The sequence below is a fragment of the Lupinus angustifolius genome, chromosome LG01, assembly GCF_001865875.1.
Source record: "Lupinus angustifolius cultivar Tanjil chromosome LG01, LupAngTanjil_v1.0, whole genome shotgun sequence".
In the NCBI taxonomy this organism is placed as follows: domain Eukaryota; kingdom Viridiplantae; phylum Streptophyta; class Magnoliopsida; order Fabales; family Fabaceae; genus Lupinus; species Lupinus angustifolius.
The window spans coordinates 31,331,283-31,348,288 of NC_032009.1; the positions used below are offsets into that span (position 1 = coordinate 31,331,283).

Consider the following 17,006-nt stretch of genomic DNA (forward strand, 5'->3'; position numbering starts at 1 on the left):
ATATCATTCGAGGTCTTAGGTTCAATTTTTGATAATGGTAACACTCATCTGTCGCGCCCCGATTTTCGGCCGAACACTTAATTAACATTTGTAATGAATTAGTTCATTAGGCATACCAAAAAATTGTGGTTTTTTAGTGTTGCAAATATAATGTTAGCATACTCCACTGGCTTCATAGTAGCATGTTTCATAATCCATATATTTAAACTTTCGCATAAGTAACTTATCTAACTGAATTCTGGGGTGGCATTAGACCATAATGACAATTAGATTATACTGAGAAACAATTAACAGATAAATTCATGTTTTACATTTTTCATGATGGAAAAAGCAATATTAGAGTATTAATTAGTTGAAGCGTTCAATTAATTTACAAACCTTACCTACTCTTCTGATCATGCACCATAACAGTTAAACAAACTAAGTCTCAGGTAATCAAACATTCATGTCCTCAATAAAAGATTAGTGCTGCAACACCACCTCCCATTACTTGTTTCATGGCTAAGATCTCAGCACCATCTTCCAAATTGCGCTACAGTCAAAGTTGCATTCATAGAAAACATGACTTTGGGTTAGTAAATCAGTGTATACAATACCAGCAGTGATGATTTAAGATGCACACCAACAAGTTGAAATACTGAATTTTATACATATTGGAATAACATGTACTATTATCAAGACTTTGATCTAGTAATATAAGGTCTTGTTAGATCTTAGAAAGATCAAAAGGTCAATGTTCGATTTCAGATGAGCAATCACATTCCTTAACCATAAGGTGATGAATACCCCTTATAGTATAGAAAAAGAAATATCATGTTCTACTTGTCTAGACTCATTATTATCATATTTTTAAAACATTGTATTCTCACCTGATATCTATACTAATATATAAAGTCAAAACAAGATTAAGAGACAAATATGTAATTGAACATGTGTAATTTCTATATTCTAATTTTGTCATTTACTATATCCAATGTTTTTATGTTTGTCTTTGTAACATGCAAGTTGCTAATAATTTTGTAACACAGGTTGTAAATGATCTTGTAACATACATGTTGCATAAAACATAAAAAACGAATGAAATTTAATTGCATTTGATACATTTCCTTAACCCCATAATATTACTATATATGTCAATAACTGGTTGAAATTCCACCCTAGAAAAATAATAATGGGGGGAAGTTGAAAACTCTGAATGAAAATAACATTCTTCTCTCTATTGAGACTTTGATAAATTTATAAACACGGTAAATTTATAAAAACTTTATATTTATAATTGATATTAGAAAAATAAGAATGTAAGTAGAAAAATATACATTGTCAACACGCCAGTAACCTTTATATCCAAAGTTCTAAACATATTGATAGTATAAGTGAATTTGAAGGCATTTGATATGAGAAATCAAATTTAAAGACATTTGTTATGAAACAGGTGTAATACCAATAAAATATAAGAGGGAGACTTCCACTTTGTCTCAACATTCCTTATTCGACTCATTTCTATATATATTGTCTCATAAGTATCATCATTAGATTGATTTTCTAAAACAACAATAGCTTACCCCATTACAAATAATTACTTAAATATTGTTAAGAAATCTCACATCCCCTACTCATTATTTTAGATATGGTTTAAATGTAAATTGAGCTCTTGATTATATTATCAATTAGTTTTAAAATAAAATCTTAATATTTATCTTGTTCAAGGATATCTTCTTATTGTGATGAACCAAATGATATCATTTAATCATATGTCAATGGTAATTCTTTGTCTTATTCAAGAATATTTGTTGGGTTACTAATCTCATTGTCAAATATCAATTGGTCACTTATTTAGGGGCTATAAAATTTATAAATAAATAATCATGGACATGGTTTTCAAAGACTAAAAAACTAGTAGAATTTCATTGAAATCGTGAAAGAAGAACAATACTATTATAATAATACTAACCTTTTTGGGCTTTTGTCTCCCCAAAACACGTTGACCTTCATGTAAAAATTGTATAGCTGCATATTCTAATCTCTTTTTTTCGCAGTAATCTTGAAATACATGCTGGAATTCGGTATCATTGTTCACCTTGTAGAATAACAAACTCCCATCCTAGAATTGAACGAAAGTGAATGTTAAAATTCAAATCAATATTTTAAAAACAGAATTATAGACTAAACTAGTAAGATTTATGGAGCTTAGTTCCATTTCTTTAATTTAAAATTAAATCGTAATTAAAATATTGTTGAACAGGGTAATATTAGAACTAGAAACTTGGCTGATACACAGTGTGGTTGGGATTAATTTAAGCATTTTAGTAATTTTTTTGGTACAACATTTTAGTAATTTGGCAAATAGAAAAGTTTGGAGAGAAAGTGAAAATCCAGAAAAAACTTCGATTCCTATGTATATAAATTTGGCTCTAAGTAAATGTTTAGTTTACATAATGTTTTTTATGGAAGTATCTAACTTGTGGTCCAGCCATCCTAAAAAGATTATAAATTATTATATAGTTTATGACTAATGATAATTTGTTAGTATCATTATTAGTATGGAACCATATAATAATTTCTCGTTACGTGAAGCCCCTCCTCATAAAAAAAATCCAACATTGAAACATTTGCAAACTACATATAAAAGTCTAATTCAAGTTTAAGTTTACTGAAATGATGTTAAAAGTTAAAACATGATTGTTGAATGACATTGACAATTGTTGTTGTCACTTGTCACTATTTTAAGATTGAAGATTTTTGTTAACTGGAAAATCAACACTTTTCAATTATATTATTTATGTAGGGAAGGAATGCAGCATGGTAATGTTTTTGGAATTATAGTAATTTATTCTCATTAAGAACATAATGATCCAGAAAACTTCACAAGAAACATTCAGACTAAGAAAATCCAACTAAAGAGATTATTAACCTGGTACCCTATTGTTTTCTAGTTTCAACATTTATGAACATCATTGATTGATTACAAGGACATTCTGCAAACTAGTACTGACAATAAATTATATTAACCTATTACACAATGTAAATGATTTAGAGCAAAACCATTTTCTTGAGTAACTAAGATTCCATCTTCTTGGAACCATAATGTAGACAGAACAAAATATTTTAACAGCTAGATGATTTAAGCTTCAATATTCTAAGCTTTTTTAGGTTGCCCATTCATTCTTTCCTAGGTGGTAAATCATTATCCCCAATTATTATACCTCACTTTTTTCAGATTTTTATTCATTTTCAAAATCTTATCCAGTTAAAATCACACATTTGAGAAATGATTTTCAGACAAAAACCTACTTTCTTCCCAAATTAAGCATAAAAAACACACCCTAATATATATTTATACAAACATATCAGTGTTTTAAATTGCATTCTTTAATTATAACCGTAATATTACAGTTTTGGTAGTGTACATAATCGTATCTCGACCTGTGTTTGCGTCGGTCCTATTTTTTCATTTTTTTCCACAATTGTAATAAATATAATGTAATCATAGCTGCAATTTAAAATAGAATGAAAATTATGATGCAAAATGTAAGGGGATTGATAGTAAAAGAGTAACTAGTAAGCCATGTATACCTGTCCCCTGATTGAAAAATTGACATAGTCTATTTCATCTGAGGCCTTTCTCTTTGAAGCACCACCATTACTAGCCATGAAGATAATCTGCACCAACAAGGAAAGAGCTTTACGATCCTACTTACTAAAACCCTTAAAAAATGCTTCTTTATACATTTCACTACTTAGAACAAACAGACACAGGGAACCCTACATTTTATATTATATAAGTCTATAACCTTAAAGACTACAACTTAAGGTCTTATTCTCGTATAACATTTTGAAGATTACACAAAACTTTAGTCTAAGTGTATTCTGTTACATGATAATTATATAAACCAGCAAAAAAAACACCTTTTCTTTTCCTGTGTCAAGGTGAAAAAATAATATCCAGAAGTACACAATGGTGAAGATGGGTAGAAGCAAAGTCTTATAGAAAATAGGGAGAAAAGAAAAAGAATTCTGACTGAAATAGAACAACATTTGAAAAACGCAGAGAGTCTAGTAATGGCTACTAAAGTATTAATTGATATATTTTTTTATACTATTAAATATATTCTCTTACCAAAAGGTAATGAGTTAATCTTTTTCGAGTTATGTGGTTACCCCTTCAACTTGTATCGCTTCTAAGAATCCAACGCTAAACATTTTCGTCATCGAGGAATCTAGTTGGCACCACTAATAATAATCATTTAATATGCTTATTGAATCAATATTTAACACATTATCATATATTTTTTAGTACTTAATCATTTTTAAGATTGCATGGTCACTTCTCTTAATGAAAATAACAATCTAACATTTGACATTTAATATGATAATTAACAATTTAGTAGAAGTTAGATAGTTAGACCAAGATATTGTTGTTGAGATACTAGGATTATTATTATGTTCTTTAATTTGACGTGAAGATAGATACAAGAAATATAAGTAAGCTATATTATTTAGTTTGATTGATGGGAGGAGCAGTTGTCTGTTTCCCAAGAAAGGTTCATGAGATATTCTATTCATTGCTCTCATTTTCCCTTTTCAGTATACATCAACATGCTAACATCAAAGTAGGTTACTATTTTCGACATAAATTTCATTATGAATCCTCACTGTTTTTACTTTTTAAAATGGGATGTGTATTTTCATAATATAAAGTTTACTTATATAAAAAATTAACATAAGTTGGAAATTATTAAAATGGAGCAAGAATGCATCAAAGTTTATTGCCACTGCTTGTTTGAGAGCATTGTTAATGTAACATGACGTTGTGGGAGCAGAATTGATTTGATTCCCCCCCTGTGACTGACAAAACGTGATATCTTTCATATTCATCAATTTCAAATGCACCAAGTTGCAAGAGACCTATGATCACAACTCAAATTTTCATATTTATGTAATCTTATCTTACTCTTCTGCTAAAACGTTTATGATCATAATAATACAAGATTATTTCAGATTAATGAACAACAATGTGATTTATTTATGGACATGATACAAGCACAAAAAACCCAAACCAAAACCCACATATACCAAATCTAAAGTAAAAGAATTACCCACGCAAAATAAAAATAAACATTCTAAAGTTTTTTTAAAGGAATAGTATATTATTCATGTGTTGTTTGTATTATTTTTTATTACTTTTACTCATGTAGATGATGCCTTGGTGTTAAAAATTGTCATAATCATCCATCTATAAAGTATTTTTTCATGAAGCATGAAGAAATAGTTTAATATTTTTGTACTATTTTCTCATGAAAAGAGAGGAGAGAAAGGAAATGAACACAACTAAGATGAACCTCACATGGGAGATGGATCTAGAGAGTCTGTTCAACTCTCTTTTCCTTATATGTGATAATGTTTATATATATATATATATATATATATATATAGGGAGTTAAGAATAATTCTCATATAAAAATTGTAATAAAAATAAATCAGGACTTTACGACTAATCATTGATGGTTATGATTAAAAGTTAGTTATTGGTCACATGATAGTCATGTGCATATATTTTTTTATCTTAACCGTTCAATCAAGATCCTGTGGTTCATATTGAGTGTTCTCATTTCTCACAATAGCGCATTTTCTCATGTGAGTAGTTTCCTATATAGGGATTCACTTACTCGAAGAGTACATTTTTAAACTTACTCATCATCCTAACCATCAATTTTAGGAAAATCCAATGGTTTAGATCTACTCACTAATTCAAACCATTTGATTTCCCTAAAATTGATGGTTAGGATGGTGAGTAAGTTTAAAGAACTTACTCTTGGATTAAGTGGATCTTCTCCCTATATATATAAGTGGATATTCACTTACTCCAAAAGTAAGTTTTTTTAAATTTACTCTTTATCCTAGTCATCAATTTTATGGATATCGAATGTTTTAAATTTAGCTACTAATTCAAACCATTGGATTTCCCTATAATTGATAGCTAGGATAAGAAGTAATTTTTTAAACTTACTCTTGAAGTAAGTGAATCTCTCCCCTATATATACATCATTGATATATTTAGAATAAATATCTTCTCAAGTACCAGAGATATTTCAAAAAAACAAATGAAATACATTATGACGCATTTATCTTTTTAATTATAATAAAATAACAATTTTATTATTAAAAATAAAAAGAGAAATCAAAGAACTCGTATTTCTTGGAGTTGATATTATTAATGAGAGCATATCTCATGTCCATATTTTGTGTCACTTCATATGTCCTGAGTTATGATTAGTTGAAAAATATATATTAAGTATTTTTCTGACTAATCATATCTCATAGTATATGAAATGACACAATATTATGAGATAGAAGATATGATCTTATTTGTTGATATATCTCTTTTGTTTTGCTTGAAAACATGCATTCATTCTGCACTCCATGCTTTACGTGTGATTCCTTGTTGGCTCTGACTCAAAAAGCCAGCTGCAATTTCCTTCTTCATGCTATATTTTCAAATTTTACTTTTCCACCATTAACCTCACCTTTCCTTAGTAGCAGTAACTATTTGTTCTTTTCTTTCTTTTTTGCCACTTAGCTTCTGACCAATTTGCACAAACAAATTCCTTGTCCTCTCTTTTTTATTTTTTTATTTAGCAAAAAGTCGTTTGGTGGCTTCCAATTTTTTATAAGATTAAAAAAGAAATTAATTTTGGGTATTCATAATAAGTAAAATAAGTAGGACATCTTTCAACAAAATATTTTGTGTAGATACAACAATGATTGAAGCACCAACTCAATGCTTAATTTAAAAAAAAAACCTCCAATTGTGCTGCAGGAATATATGGATGCTTATATAGTGTCCTAAGAATAAAATATCTCCTTATATTATAAGATAATTTATCTCCTCCGGTCAATAAAAATATACATATGTACTATTTTTTTAATTTTAGAAATGTTTTTGTAAAAAATAATTAAATAAGACATATATCATAATTTTATTGACAATGGGAAATAATTTATCTGTTTATACTATGAGATACATTATTCACTTATTTTTTATATGTATAACTTTTATTTTAAATAATTATAACCCATGATGTAACACCCTAATTTGCATATAGGAAAATACATAATTTCAATGTACGATTTACTAAACAATATTCATAATAAAGGAAATTTTTTAGAGAGGTTTTATGATTATACTTAATCCTAAAAAATATGTAATAAGTAAGTCCCTCGTTATAGTAAATCAGAGTCTCCCAAGATAATATTAAATATTGTCTTTTCCAATAAAATCAACAAAATGTTAAGACACTAAGAAAATGTGGACGTATCTAAATCTAATCCTACTAGACATAAATGTATTGACACAATTACACAAAATAAAACTAGAGGACTTCGTGAGTCATAGGTAGACTATACTACTTTAAATCTTCAACTAGTTCCTCAACTGCTCCACCTACAATTCATTTATACATACAAACAAACAACATAGAGAGAGTAAGACATTAAATCATGCAAAAGCGACGAAATGGATTTATAAAGAATCATAACATTAAAGCGATGTTGATAATTGCAATGTCATAATTTGACCATATACACAATACTTATTATCTCTACTCATAACAAATATGTGCAATGATGAATGAAGTTAGTGTACTAGGTATTAAGATGTATACACCACTATTAAGTGATCCCTCATGCTATGCTCATGCAATTCCACCAACCAAATCACCATCAAATGCCCGAAGGCCAAGACCCTAGTGGGAAAGCAATCGGGAGTACAGATTTCCTTAACAACGGCAATTAACAATATCTATTGGTTTCCAGTACTTCTATTAGAAGTACTTACGTGGTAAGCCCAGTCCGTTTCAGGAATCCTCTCTACCGATCACAAAATGTGCAAGGGGGTGTCAGAAACTACTTAGTTTGCATGTAGGACTATCCTAGTCATACAGTTTATAAGACCGGACCCTCACTGGATCATCTCACCTAAGTAATCCCTCAAGGCTTCTTGACGAGTCACCGTCATTGCCGCCCCTATCCAATTCTGAATGATATTGCTATCATCGTATCTTTCCATTTTCTCCAAATCCAACTAAAAATGCAATGATGTATGCACGCTGATCAAATTTAGTCCCTTAAGCCTTTTTATTAATATTATCTCAATTTCAATCTCCAATAACATAACCTAAGTTAGTGGTCTCAGCCCCAATGCAATTTTTATCATATAAATATCCTCAGGACGAGTTCAAGACATAACTTAGTGATCAAAATAAATGGGTAATGTCTCAAAGTTACTACACTTTCAAGTGTGTGAATAGTCATAGGCTCTCAAGTATCTGCAAATAATTCTCATTCACATATGAATTTAATCATAATCAATATCACTATGATAAGTGAAACATAGACATTCAATACTAATTATAGTAGTCTAATAATAGTATAAAGTCATATCAGTAAGCAATCAATCTCAAACATATAATCATTCAATCAAGACACAATATTTTAATATTCATAACAAAAATGATTAAATGAGGAAGTCCATAACAATCAAAACAATTGACACTTCATTAATCATTTTAGTCTAAGGATCCTCCAACTAGTGAGTATCATTGGAGACCCCAATGCTACATTCTAATATCATGATGTCTAATACTTCTCCCTCACCTGGATTTACGCAAGCTCATTGTCTAGTAAATAAACTAGTTTTCCCATCGTCTCCTTCAACCTTGGAATATTTTCTCTTAAACATGTCAATAACAATCAAGACAACAAATTAATTTCTAATCTACCTAGAACTAACAATTAGTCTATTACTAATCAACAATTTTTAATGCAAAAATACACATATGATTTTCAATTACTGTACAATATAGATGTATATAGTGTACCCAGTTAGCATTAAACCATATCCTAGGCAATAAAGAAATAATTATAGACTGCTACTACCTGGCATTTGAAAATAAGTTACAAACATATTAACTAAAACACATTGCATTATCAGTGTTTATAAGGCAAAGAGTTTATGCCTTTACTGTTTGCGTGAAGAATTTTATGAAGGATAAGAAAGAATAATAGAAAAAGGGGTTATAATGCTAAAATGAGTTGCTATTAAATGAGTCCAAAAATATAATACTGAATGACCTAAACAACACCTACCTTCATTGTTATAGAAAAAGTATAATTTTCTTGAATGAAATTAAATTTCCTATAGAGCCTATATTGAATTTGCTAAGAGAGAGGTTGCTGCATAAAATTTTGTATAAAGATTTCATTGAGTTGTCAGCACCTACATTTTAGAAACAAATCAAAGGAAGATATTTGTTAGATGTCTCTCATTACTATGCCTTAAAAATGGCGATGAGCAACTTATCAAATTCGAGCCAAGGTGGAGATTGTTAGATGCCTCTCATTACTATGCCTTAAAAGAATTTTATGACAATTTTATGGCTCTCTTTAAGGGCATTTTATGTCACTTTTATGGCTTTGTTTCCAAGCATCCAATGCTTGGAATCCAAGATACCAAGACTTTGCTTGCCTATAAAAGGACACATATAGAGAGCTTCAAAATCATCTTCACAACACACAACATCTCTTTCATTTACACATATATTGTGAGTGCATTCTTGGTGAGAATTCTTGTTCCATTTGAGAGAGTATTTGTGAGAAAAATATTGTCATTTGTCCTCATCATTATAAGAGGATTTCTTGTACTCTTCTTTTTTACATAGTGGAATTTTGCTCTTGATCGCCCGTGGTTTTTTTCCTCTCACACTGAGGGGTTTTTCCACGTTAAATCTTGTGTGTTATTTTCTTTATCCTTTACTTGCTTCTCTTTTGTTCTCAATTGATTCAATCCTGTGCTTCCGCATTGTGCTCTAACCTTAACAAGTGGAATCAGAGCTCTTACTAAATTGAGAATTTCAAAATGTCTGCAAAATTTGACATTGAGAAGTTTGATGGCAAAATTAGCTTTTCTATTTGGCGAGTCCAAATGAGGGCCGTTCTTATCCAGAGCGGATTAAAGAAAGCTTTAGATGGGAAGTCAAAGAAACCAGTTTCCATGACCGATGATCAATGGGACGAGTTGGATGAAAAGGCGCTTTCAACAATTCAACTTTGTTTGTCGAAGGAGGTTCTTCGTGAGGTTGCCAATGAAGAAACCGCTGCGGCTTTGTGGCTGAAGTTAGAAACTTTATACATGACCAAGAGCCTCGCAAACAAGCTTCGTCTCAAAGAACGGTTATACACCATTCGTATGGTTGAAGGTACTCCTATTCAAACTCATCTTGATGAGTTTAATTCTATTATTATGGATATGCAAAATATTGATATTAATATTGAAGATGAAGACAAAGCTGTTTTGTTGGTTGTCTCTTTACCTTCTACCTATAAGCACTTCAAAGAAATCATGTTGTATGGAAATAATGATACCTTATCCTTTGAAGATGTTAAATCTAATTTATTGTCCAAAGAAAAATTTGATCTTGAAGTTAATTCTGTGGACAAGGGTGAGGGCTTAAGTGTTCGAGGTAGAACTCAAGAAAAAGGGAGTACCAATTATAAAAAGTTCAGATCCAAATCCAGAGGTCGCAAATCCAACAAAACTTGTCGCTATTGCAAGAAACCGGGGCATGACATTCCTGATTGTTTTATCTTAAAGAAAAAACAAGAAAAACAAGATAAGGGAAAATTTCAACAATCCTCTGAAGCTGCTAATATTGAAGCCAATTCTGACGGTGATATTCTTTTATCTGTTGTCTCTTATAATAATAGGAGTAAAACAGAATGGATTCTTGATTCTGGATGTACTTTTCATATGTGTCCTTATAAGGACTTATTCACCACTTTTGAACATGTTGACAGTGGTGTTGTTTTGATGGGCAATGATACCCAATGCAAAGTTGCAGGAATAGGTACTATTCAGATCAAGGCTCATGACGGTGTTGTCAGAACCTTGGCTAATGTCCGCTATATTCCAGATTTGAAGCGGAACTTAATTTCTCTTGGCACCCTAGAGTCTCTCGGGTGTAGGTATTCAGCTGAAGGTGGAGTTCTAAAGGTATTGAAAGGTGCTATGGTATTATTGAAAGCTAACCGGATTGGTAGTTTATATGTCTTGCAAGGTTCTGTTGTGACAGGTTCAACAGCTGTATCTTCTTCAATGCATGATAATGACATTACCAAATTATGGCACATGCGCCTGGGCCATATGAGTGAAAAAGGTATGCACCTTCTAAGCAAACAAGGTCATCTTGGTAAACATGGCATTGGTAAATTGGATTTTTGTAAACATTGTGTTTTTGGGAAACAGAAAAAGGTTAGTTTCTCCACTGCAACTCACCGTACCAAAGGTATTCTTGATTATATTCATTCTGACCTTTGGGGGCCTTCTAAATTTCCTTCTCATGGAGGATGTCGCTATATGATGACCATCATTGATGATTTTTCTCGCAAAGTTTGGGTTTATTTTCTGCAGCATAAAAATGAGACTTTCTCCACTTTCAAGAAGTGGAAAACTCTTGTTGAAACCCAGACAGGGAAGAAAGTGAAGAAGCTTAGAACAGACAATGGATTAGAGTTCTGCAATGGTGATTTTAATGAGTTCTGCACAAAAAATGGTATTGCTAGACACAAAACTATTCCAAGAAATCCTCAACAAAATGGTGTTGCAGAACGGATGAACAGGACTCTACTTGAGAGAGTTCGTTGTATGCTCTCAAATGCTGGGTTATGGCATCGGCGTGAATTTTGGGCTGAAGCAGCATCTACTGCTTGTTACCTGGTTAATCGTTCTCCACATTCAGCACTTGATTTCAAAATCCCAGAAGAAATTTGGTCAGGTAATCCTGTTGATTATTCTAACTTAAGAATCTTTGGATGTCCTGCTTATGCACATGTTAATGATGGTAAATTAGCTCCAAGAGCTGTTGAGTGCATATTTCTTGGTTATGCATCTGAGTCTAAAGGATATCGCTTATGGTATTCTGATGCAAAGTCACGGAAATTAATTCTTAGCAGAGATGTGACTTTTAATGAGGATGCATTTTTATCTTCTGGAAAACAATCTATTGTGTCTTCTTCTACTAGTACAGGTAATCTACAGGGTACTAGCGAGAAGGTGGAGTTGATAGTGAAACCTACAGTTCCTAATGTTGATGTTCCATCTTCCTCTACAAATCAATCTAGCATTGATGATCATTATGTTGATTGTGATGACAGTACAACTTCTCCTATTCATCAGCAAGAAGATGATTATTGTATTGCTCGAGACAGAACCAGAAGACTAATTAAAAGGCCAGCTAGATACACTGATGGTGAAAATTTAATTGCTTATGCAATGTCAGTTGTACAAGAGGTAAATGATGATGTTGAACCTGCCAGCTATACAGAAGCTGTTTCTTGTGTTGATTCGTCACAGTGGCTAGTGGCTATGAATGAAGAGATTGAAAGTCTTCATAAGAATGGTACTTGGGCTTTGACAGAGCTTCCCGAAGGCAAACGACCATTACGATGTAAATGGATCTATAAGAAGAAAGACGGTATTCCCGGGGTTGAAGATCCAAGATGCAAAGCACGACTAGTTGTTAAAGGTTTTAATCAAAAGGAAGGTATTGACTTTAATGAGATATTCTCACCTGTTGTTCGTCATACTTCTATTCGTGTTTTGCTTGCTTTTGTTGCTTTATTTGATTTGGAGTTGGAGCAACTTGATGTAAAGACAGCTTTTCTACATGGAGAGCTGGAAGAAGAAATTTACATGGAACAACCTGAAGGATTTATTGTTCCTGATAAGGAGCATCTTGTCTGTCGATTGAAGAAATCATTATATGGCCTTAAGCAAGCTCCCAGACAATGGTACATGAGGTTTGATTCTTTTATGATTGGGCAAGGTTATTGCAGGAGTCAATTTGATGACTGTATTTATTTCCAGAAATTTCCAAATGAATCATTCATATACTTGTTACTGTATGTTGATGATATGCTAATTGCTTCACGTGACAAGTCTTTGATCCGGAAATTGAAAATTCAACTCAATAATGAGTTTGAGATGAAAGAATTAGGTGCAGCCAAGAAAATTCTTGGTATGGAGATTCACAGGGATCGTCAAGCTGGTAAATTGTTTTTATCCCAAGAGAAATATATTGAAAGAGTGCTTGAAAGGTTTAATATGAATAATTGTAAACCTGTTTCTACTCCACTTGCTGCACATTTCAAGTTATCTTTAGATCTTTGCCCACATACAGAGGAAGAGATGGAGCGTATGTCACATATTCCTTATGCTAGTGCAGTTGGTAGTCTTATGTATGCTATGGTGTGCACTAGACCTGATTTAGCATATGCTGTTAGCATGGTAAGTCGATATATGCATAATCCTGGAAAGGATCATTGGAGTGCTGTAAAATGGATTTTTCGGTATCTAAAAGGTACTTCTGGTATTGGCTTGGTATTTGACAGAAACAAGGCTACAACTGATGACGTTGTAGGTTATGTTGATTCGGATTATGGTGGTGATATTGACAGAAGGAGGTCTCTTTCTGGTTACATCTTTACTCTCTGTAATAGTGCTATTAGCTGGAAAGCTACTCTTCAGTCCATTGCTGCATTGTCTACGACTGAAGCAGAATATATTTCAGCAACGGAGGGTGTGAAGGAGGCTATTTGGCTCCGAGGTTTGGTAAATGAACTTGGTCTAATACAGGGTGTTCTTACAGTGTTTTGTGATAGTCAAAGTGCTATTCATTTGACCAGGAATAATCGTTATCATGACAAGACCAAACACATTGATATAAAACGTCACTTTATCCGAGATATTGTTGCTATTGGTGAAATTATGGTGGAAAAGATTCACACATCAGAGAATCCAGCAGATATACTTACCAAGCCACTTCCGAATACCAAGTTCCAACTTTGCTTGGACTTGGTTGGTCTCTACAGCACTTGAGTGCCCTTCGGGGCATTATTTGGCCATGAGCAACTTATCCAATTCGAGCCAAGGTGGAGATTGTTAGATGCCTCTCATTTCTATGTCTTAAAAGAATTTTATGACTATTTTATGGCTCTCTCTAAAGACATTTTGTGTCACTTTTATGGCTTTGTTTCCAAGCATCCAATGCTTGGAATCCAAGATACCAAGACTTTGCTTGCCTATAAAAGGACACATATAGAGAGCTTCAAAATCATCTTCACAACACACAACATCTCTTTCATTTACACATATATTGTGAGTGTATTTCTTGGTGAGAATTCTTGTTCCATTTGAGAGAGTATTTGTGAGAAAAATATTGTCATTTGTCCTCATCATTATAAGAGGATTTCTTGTACTCTTCTTTTTTACATAGTGGAATTTTGCTCTTGTTCGCCCGTGTTTTTTTTTCCTCTCACACTGAGGGGTTTTTCCATGATTAAAGTAAAGATTGAAAAGAAACTTATATTGTTCCGTAGCTATTTCACAGAGAATTCAGAGCAAACAATTTCCTAAATAACCTAAGTGATTTTGCTATGAGAAAGAAAAGTTCAAGATTTATCACCTAAACATTTTAATACACATTCCAAAAGAAAAGTTACTGTTTCCATTGAGGCAACATGAATAAAGATTAACAAAAAGATTGATTAAGAACCCTATATTGTTCAATAGGCATGATAAAGCAAAACAATTTATTAGTTAAAATAAACACTATGTTAAGATGAGATCATCACAGAATAAAAGAAAAGGTTTGTACCTATTTCTCTAGGTTTTTAGGTTAAGGTTCCACCTATGATAATCTTTAACACTATTCTCATTATAATAACTAAAAACTTTATCTTAATAGTAAAAATAAATTAATTACAAGCTATAACTACATAGTCTATCTAGATAATTTTTGAAAGATAACTATGATAAAAATTAGTCAAATAATTAGGGGTTGACTATTAACAAATATATCTATTTGAAAATTAGTTAGAAAATTTTTGGTGTTACACATGACACATATTTACCTATTTATATTTTGAGTATAATATTTATGTATTATTAGTGTAAAGATTTATATAGTCAAGATAATATCCACTATTTATTTATATTATTTTGTTGAAGAGTCAACAATGATTAAAAATGAATAGTAAATGATGAATTAAAAGCTTACATTGTCATTACATATATTTTTTCATTTATATTTTTATTAATGCATCACAACTTAATATATAAATATGAAAATTGCAATAATCATTTTTTTCTTCTACCAACAAGATATTGATATAATAGTGTAAGATTTTGTTAAATCCCTCGGAATAATCAAAGTAAAGAATTTGATTCATAAGAGCAACATTTATTTGATGCACCTAAAAAAGAAGTAGCTCTTTATCTAAAAAAGTGTGGAAAGACTAGTACAAAAAAATCATCCTTTTCTTGTTTGTTTGAATCGTTACAAGCTCACAATGGCATACCCATACATCTACATGCACTTGTTAAATAGTGACAATTTTATCACTTGTGGAACGAATCTCACGCAGCCACAAACTCAGCATGCCATACAACAAAACGTTCTTCTTTTCAATTGGATAACAATGAAATAAAGAGTAAATTATAATAAAACTATAAGAAATACACAAACTACTCATTCCCGCTCATAATTATATACATTACACTGCATAATCTTGAGTAAATTATAATAAAACTATAAGAAATACACAAACTACTCATTCCCGCTCATAATTATATACATTACACTGCATAATCTTGCATCAGAAGAATAGTGATAAATATAATTAAGTTAATGAAAATATGATATTTTGTGGAAACAAGTATTAATAGTATAAAAATCAATATCACTTTATTATTTTTGGTTTATTAAAATATATTATAAGAGTGATTTAAATATCTCCTTAGAATTATTGATGCAATTTATAACGAACCAAAAATAATGAATAAACTTTGACTCTTATACTATTTGGATTTGTCTCAACAATATACCATATTTTGTTTAACTTAATTACTTTTATTGACATTTTTGCTTAAAAGATCATACTTATCTCTCCTGCAAGGGTAATGATATAATTATGTATATAAATTAAGGATAATTTGTGTAGGTACAAAAAAATGATGATTTATATAATTTCACTAAAACTTATAAGATGTTAGTGTAATTGTTGGGAATGCTTGAAATATGTTATTGTATTTGTCTCACATTGTCTAGTATTGGAATAGAGTAGAGTAATCAATGTTATATATTTTGACTCAGGTCCCTTGTTATACTGTGCACCAGGTATAAACATCAAATAGAAACACCTCATGGGAAGGTGGGCCCATGGGTGTGCTAGAGTTTGTAGTCCTTATTCTCTAATAATATCTTGGTAGTCGTTCAGCGCTCCCGGGGACGTAGACACAATTGGCTCAACTCCGTTAACAAATTCTCTTGTTTCTTCTCTTCTATTTATTCTATGCACATTATTTGATTGCTTGTGGTCAATGCTGCACAACGATCGCTTGTGCTGCACCAACAATAATTTACTCACACATAAAAGAAAGTATTTTTGCAATAGAAAACCCATCTAAATGATGATTACTCATGATAAGAGCACCTTGTAAAATTAGAGCATGGTCATAGATCAAGTTGTCAATAAGAGCTGAAGACCAAATAAACCTTGAAAGCTCCCTCAAATTGAACCAATATCGTATTGGAGAGAAGTTTTGTTTTCGCTGGTATAGTTTTCTTTGATTTTCCTCTCCTCTTAGGACCCTCTCCCAAAAATTGAAGCAAGGAGACAGATGTGGATAATGCACTGCAAAACCCATGTTATCTCATTGTCATCCTTGGTTATTCATGTCTCTTTGTAAGTAGTAGGTAGTATGCATCCATGAGTACCTAAAAAGGTGTAAAATTTAATTATGTATTTATATACTTAATTAAATGTCATTGCACAAGGAAGTGAGAACAGTAATCAAAATTATGAGAACAATAAATTTGGAGTACACAATCATATATGAATAATTAAATTAAAAAATTAGTTAATGATCACATGACTACTTAGGAGTTTATTTG

The 17,006-nt window shown here is 31.4% G+C and overlaps 1 protein-coding gene across 1 annotated transcript; it reads right to left on the minus strand.

The window, feature by feature from the left end:
- On the minus strand, positions 260-4,065 carry LOC109360307 (small ubiquitin-related modifier 2-like). The gene is made up of 4 exons (XM_019605109.1): positions 4,020-4,065; positions 3,574-3,660; positions 1,952-2,101; positions 260-532 (listed from the first exon to the last, which is right to left on the minus strand). Exons 2-4 carry the CDS (start codon positions 3,649-3,651, stop codon positions 452-454), a joined length of 309 nt encoding a protein of 102 aa, XP_019460654.1. The 5' UTR covers positions 3,652-3,660; positions 4,020-4,065; the 3' UTR covers positions 260-451.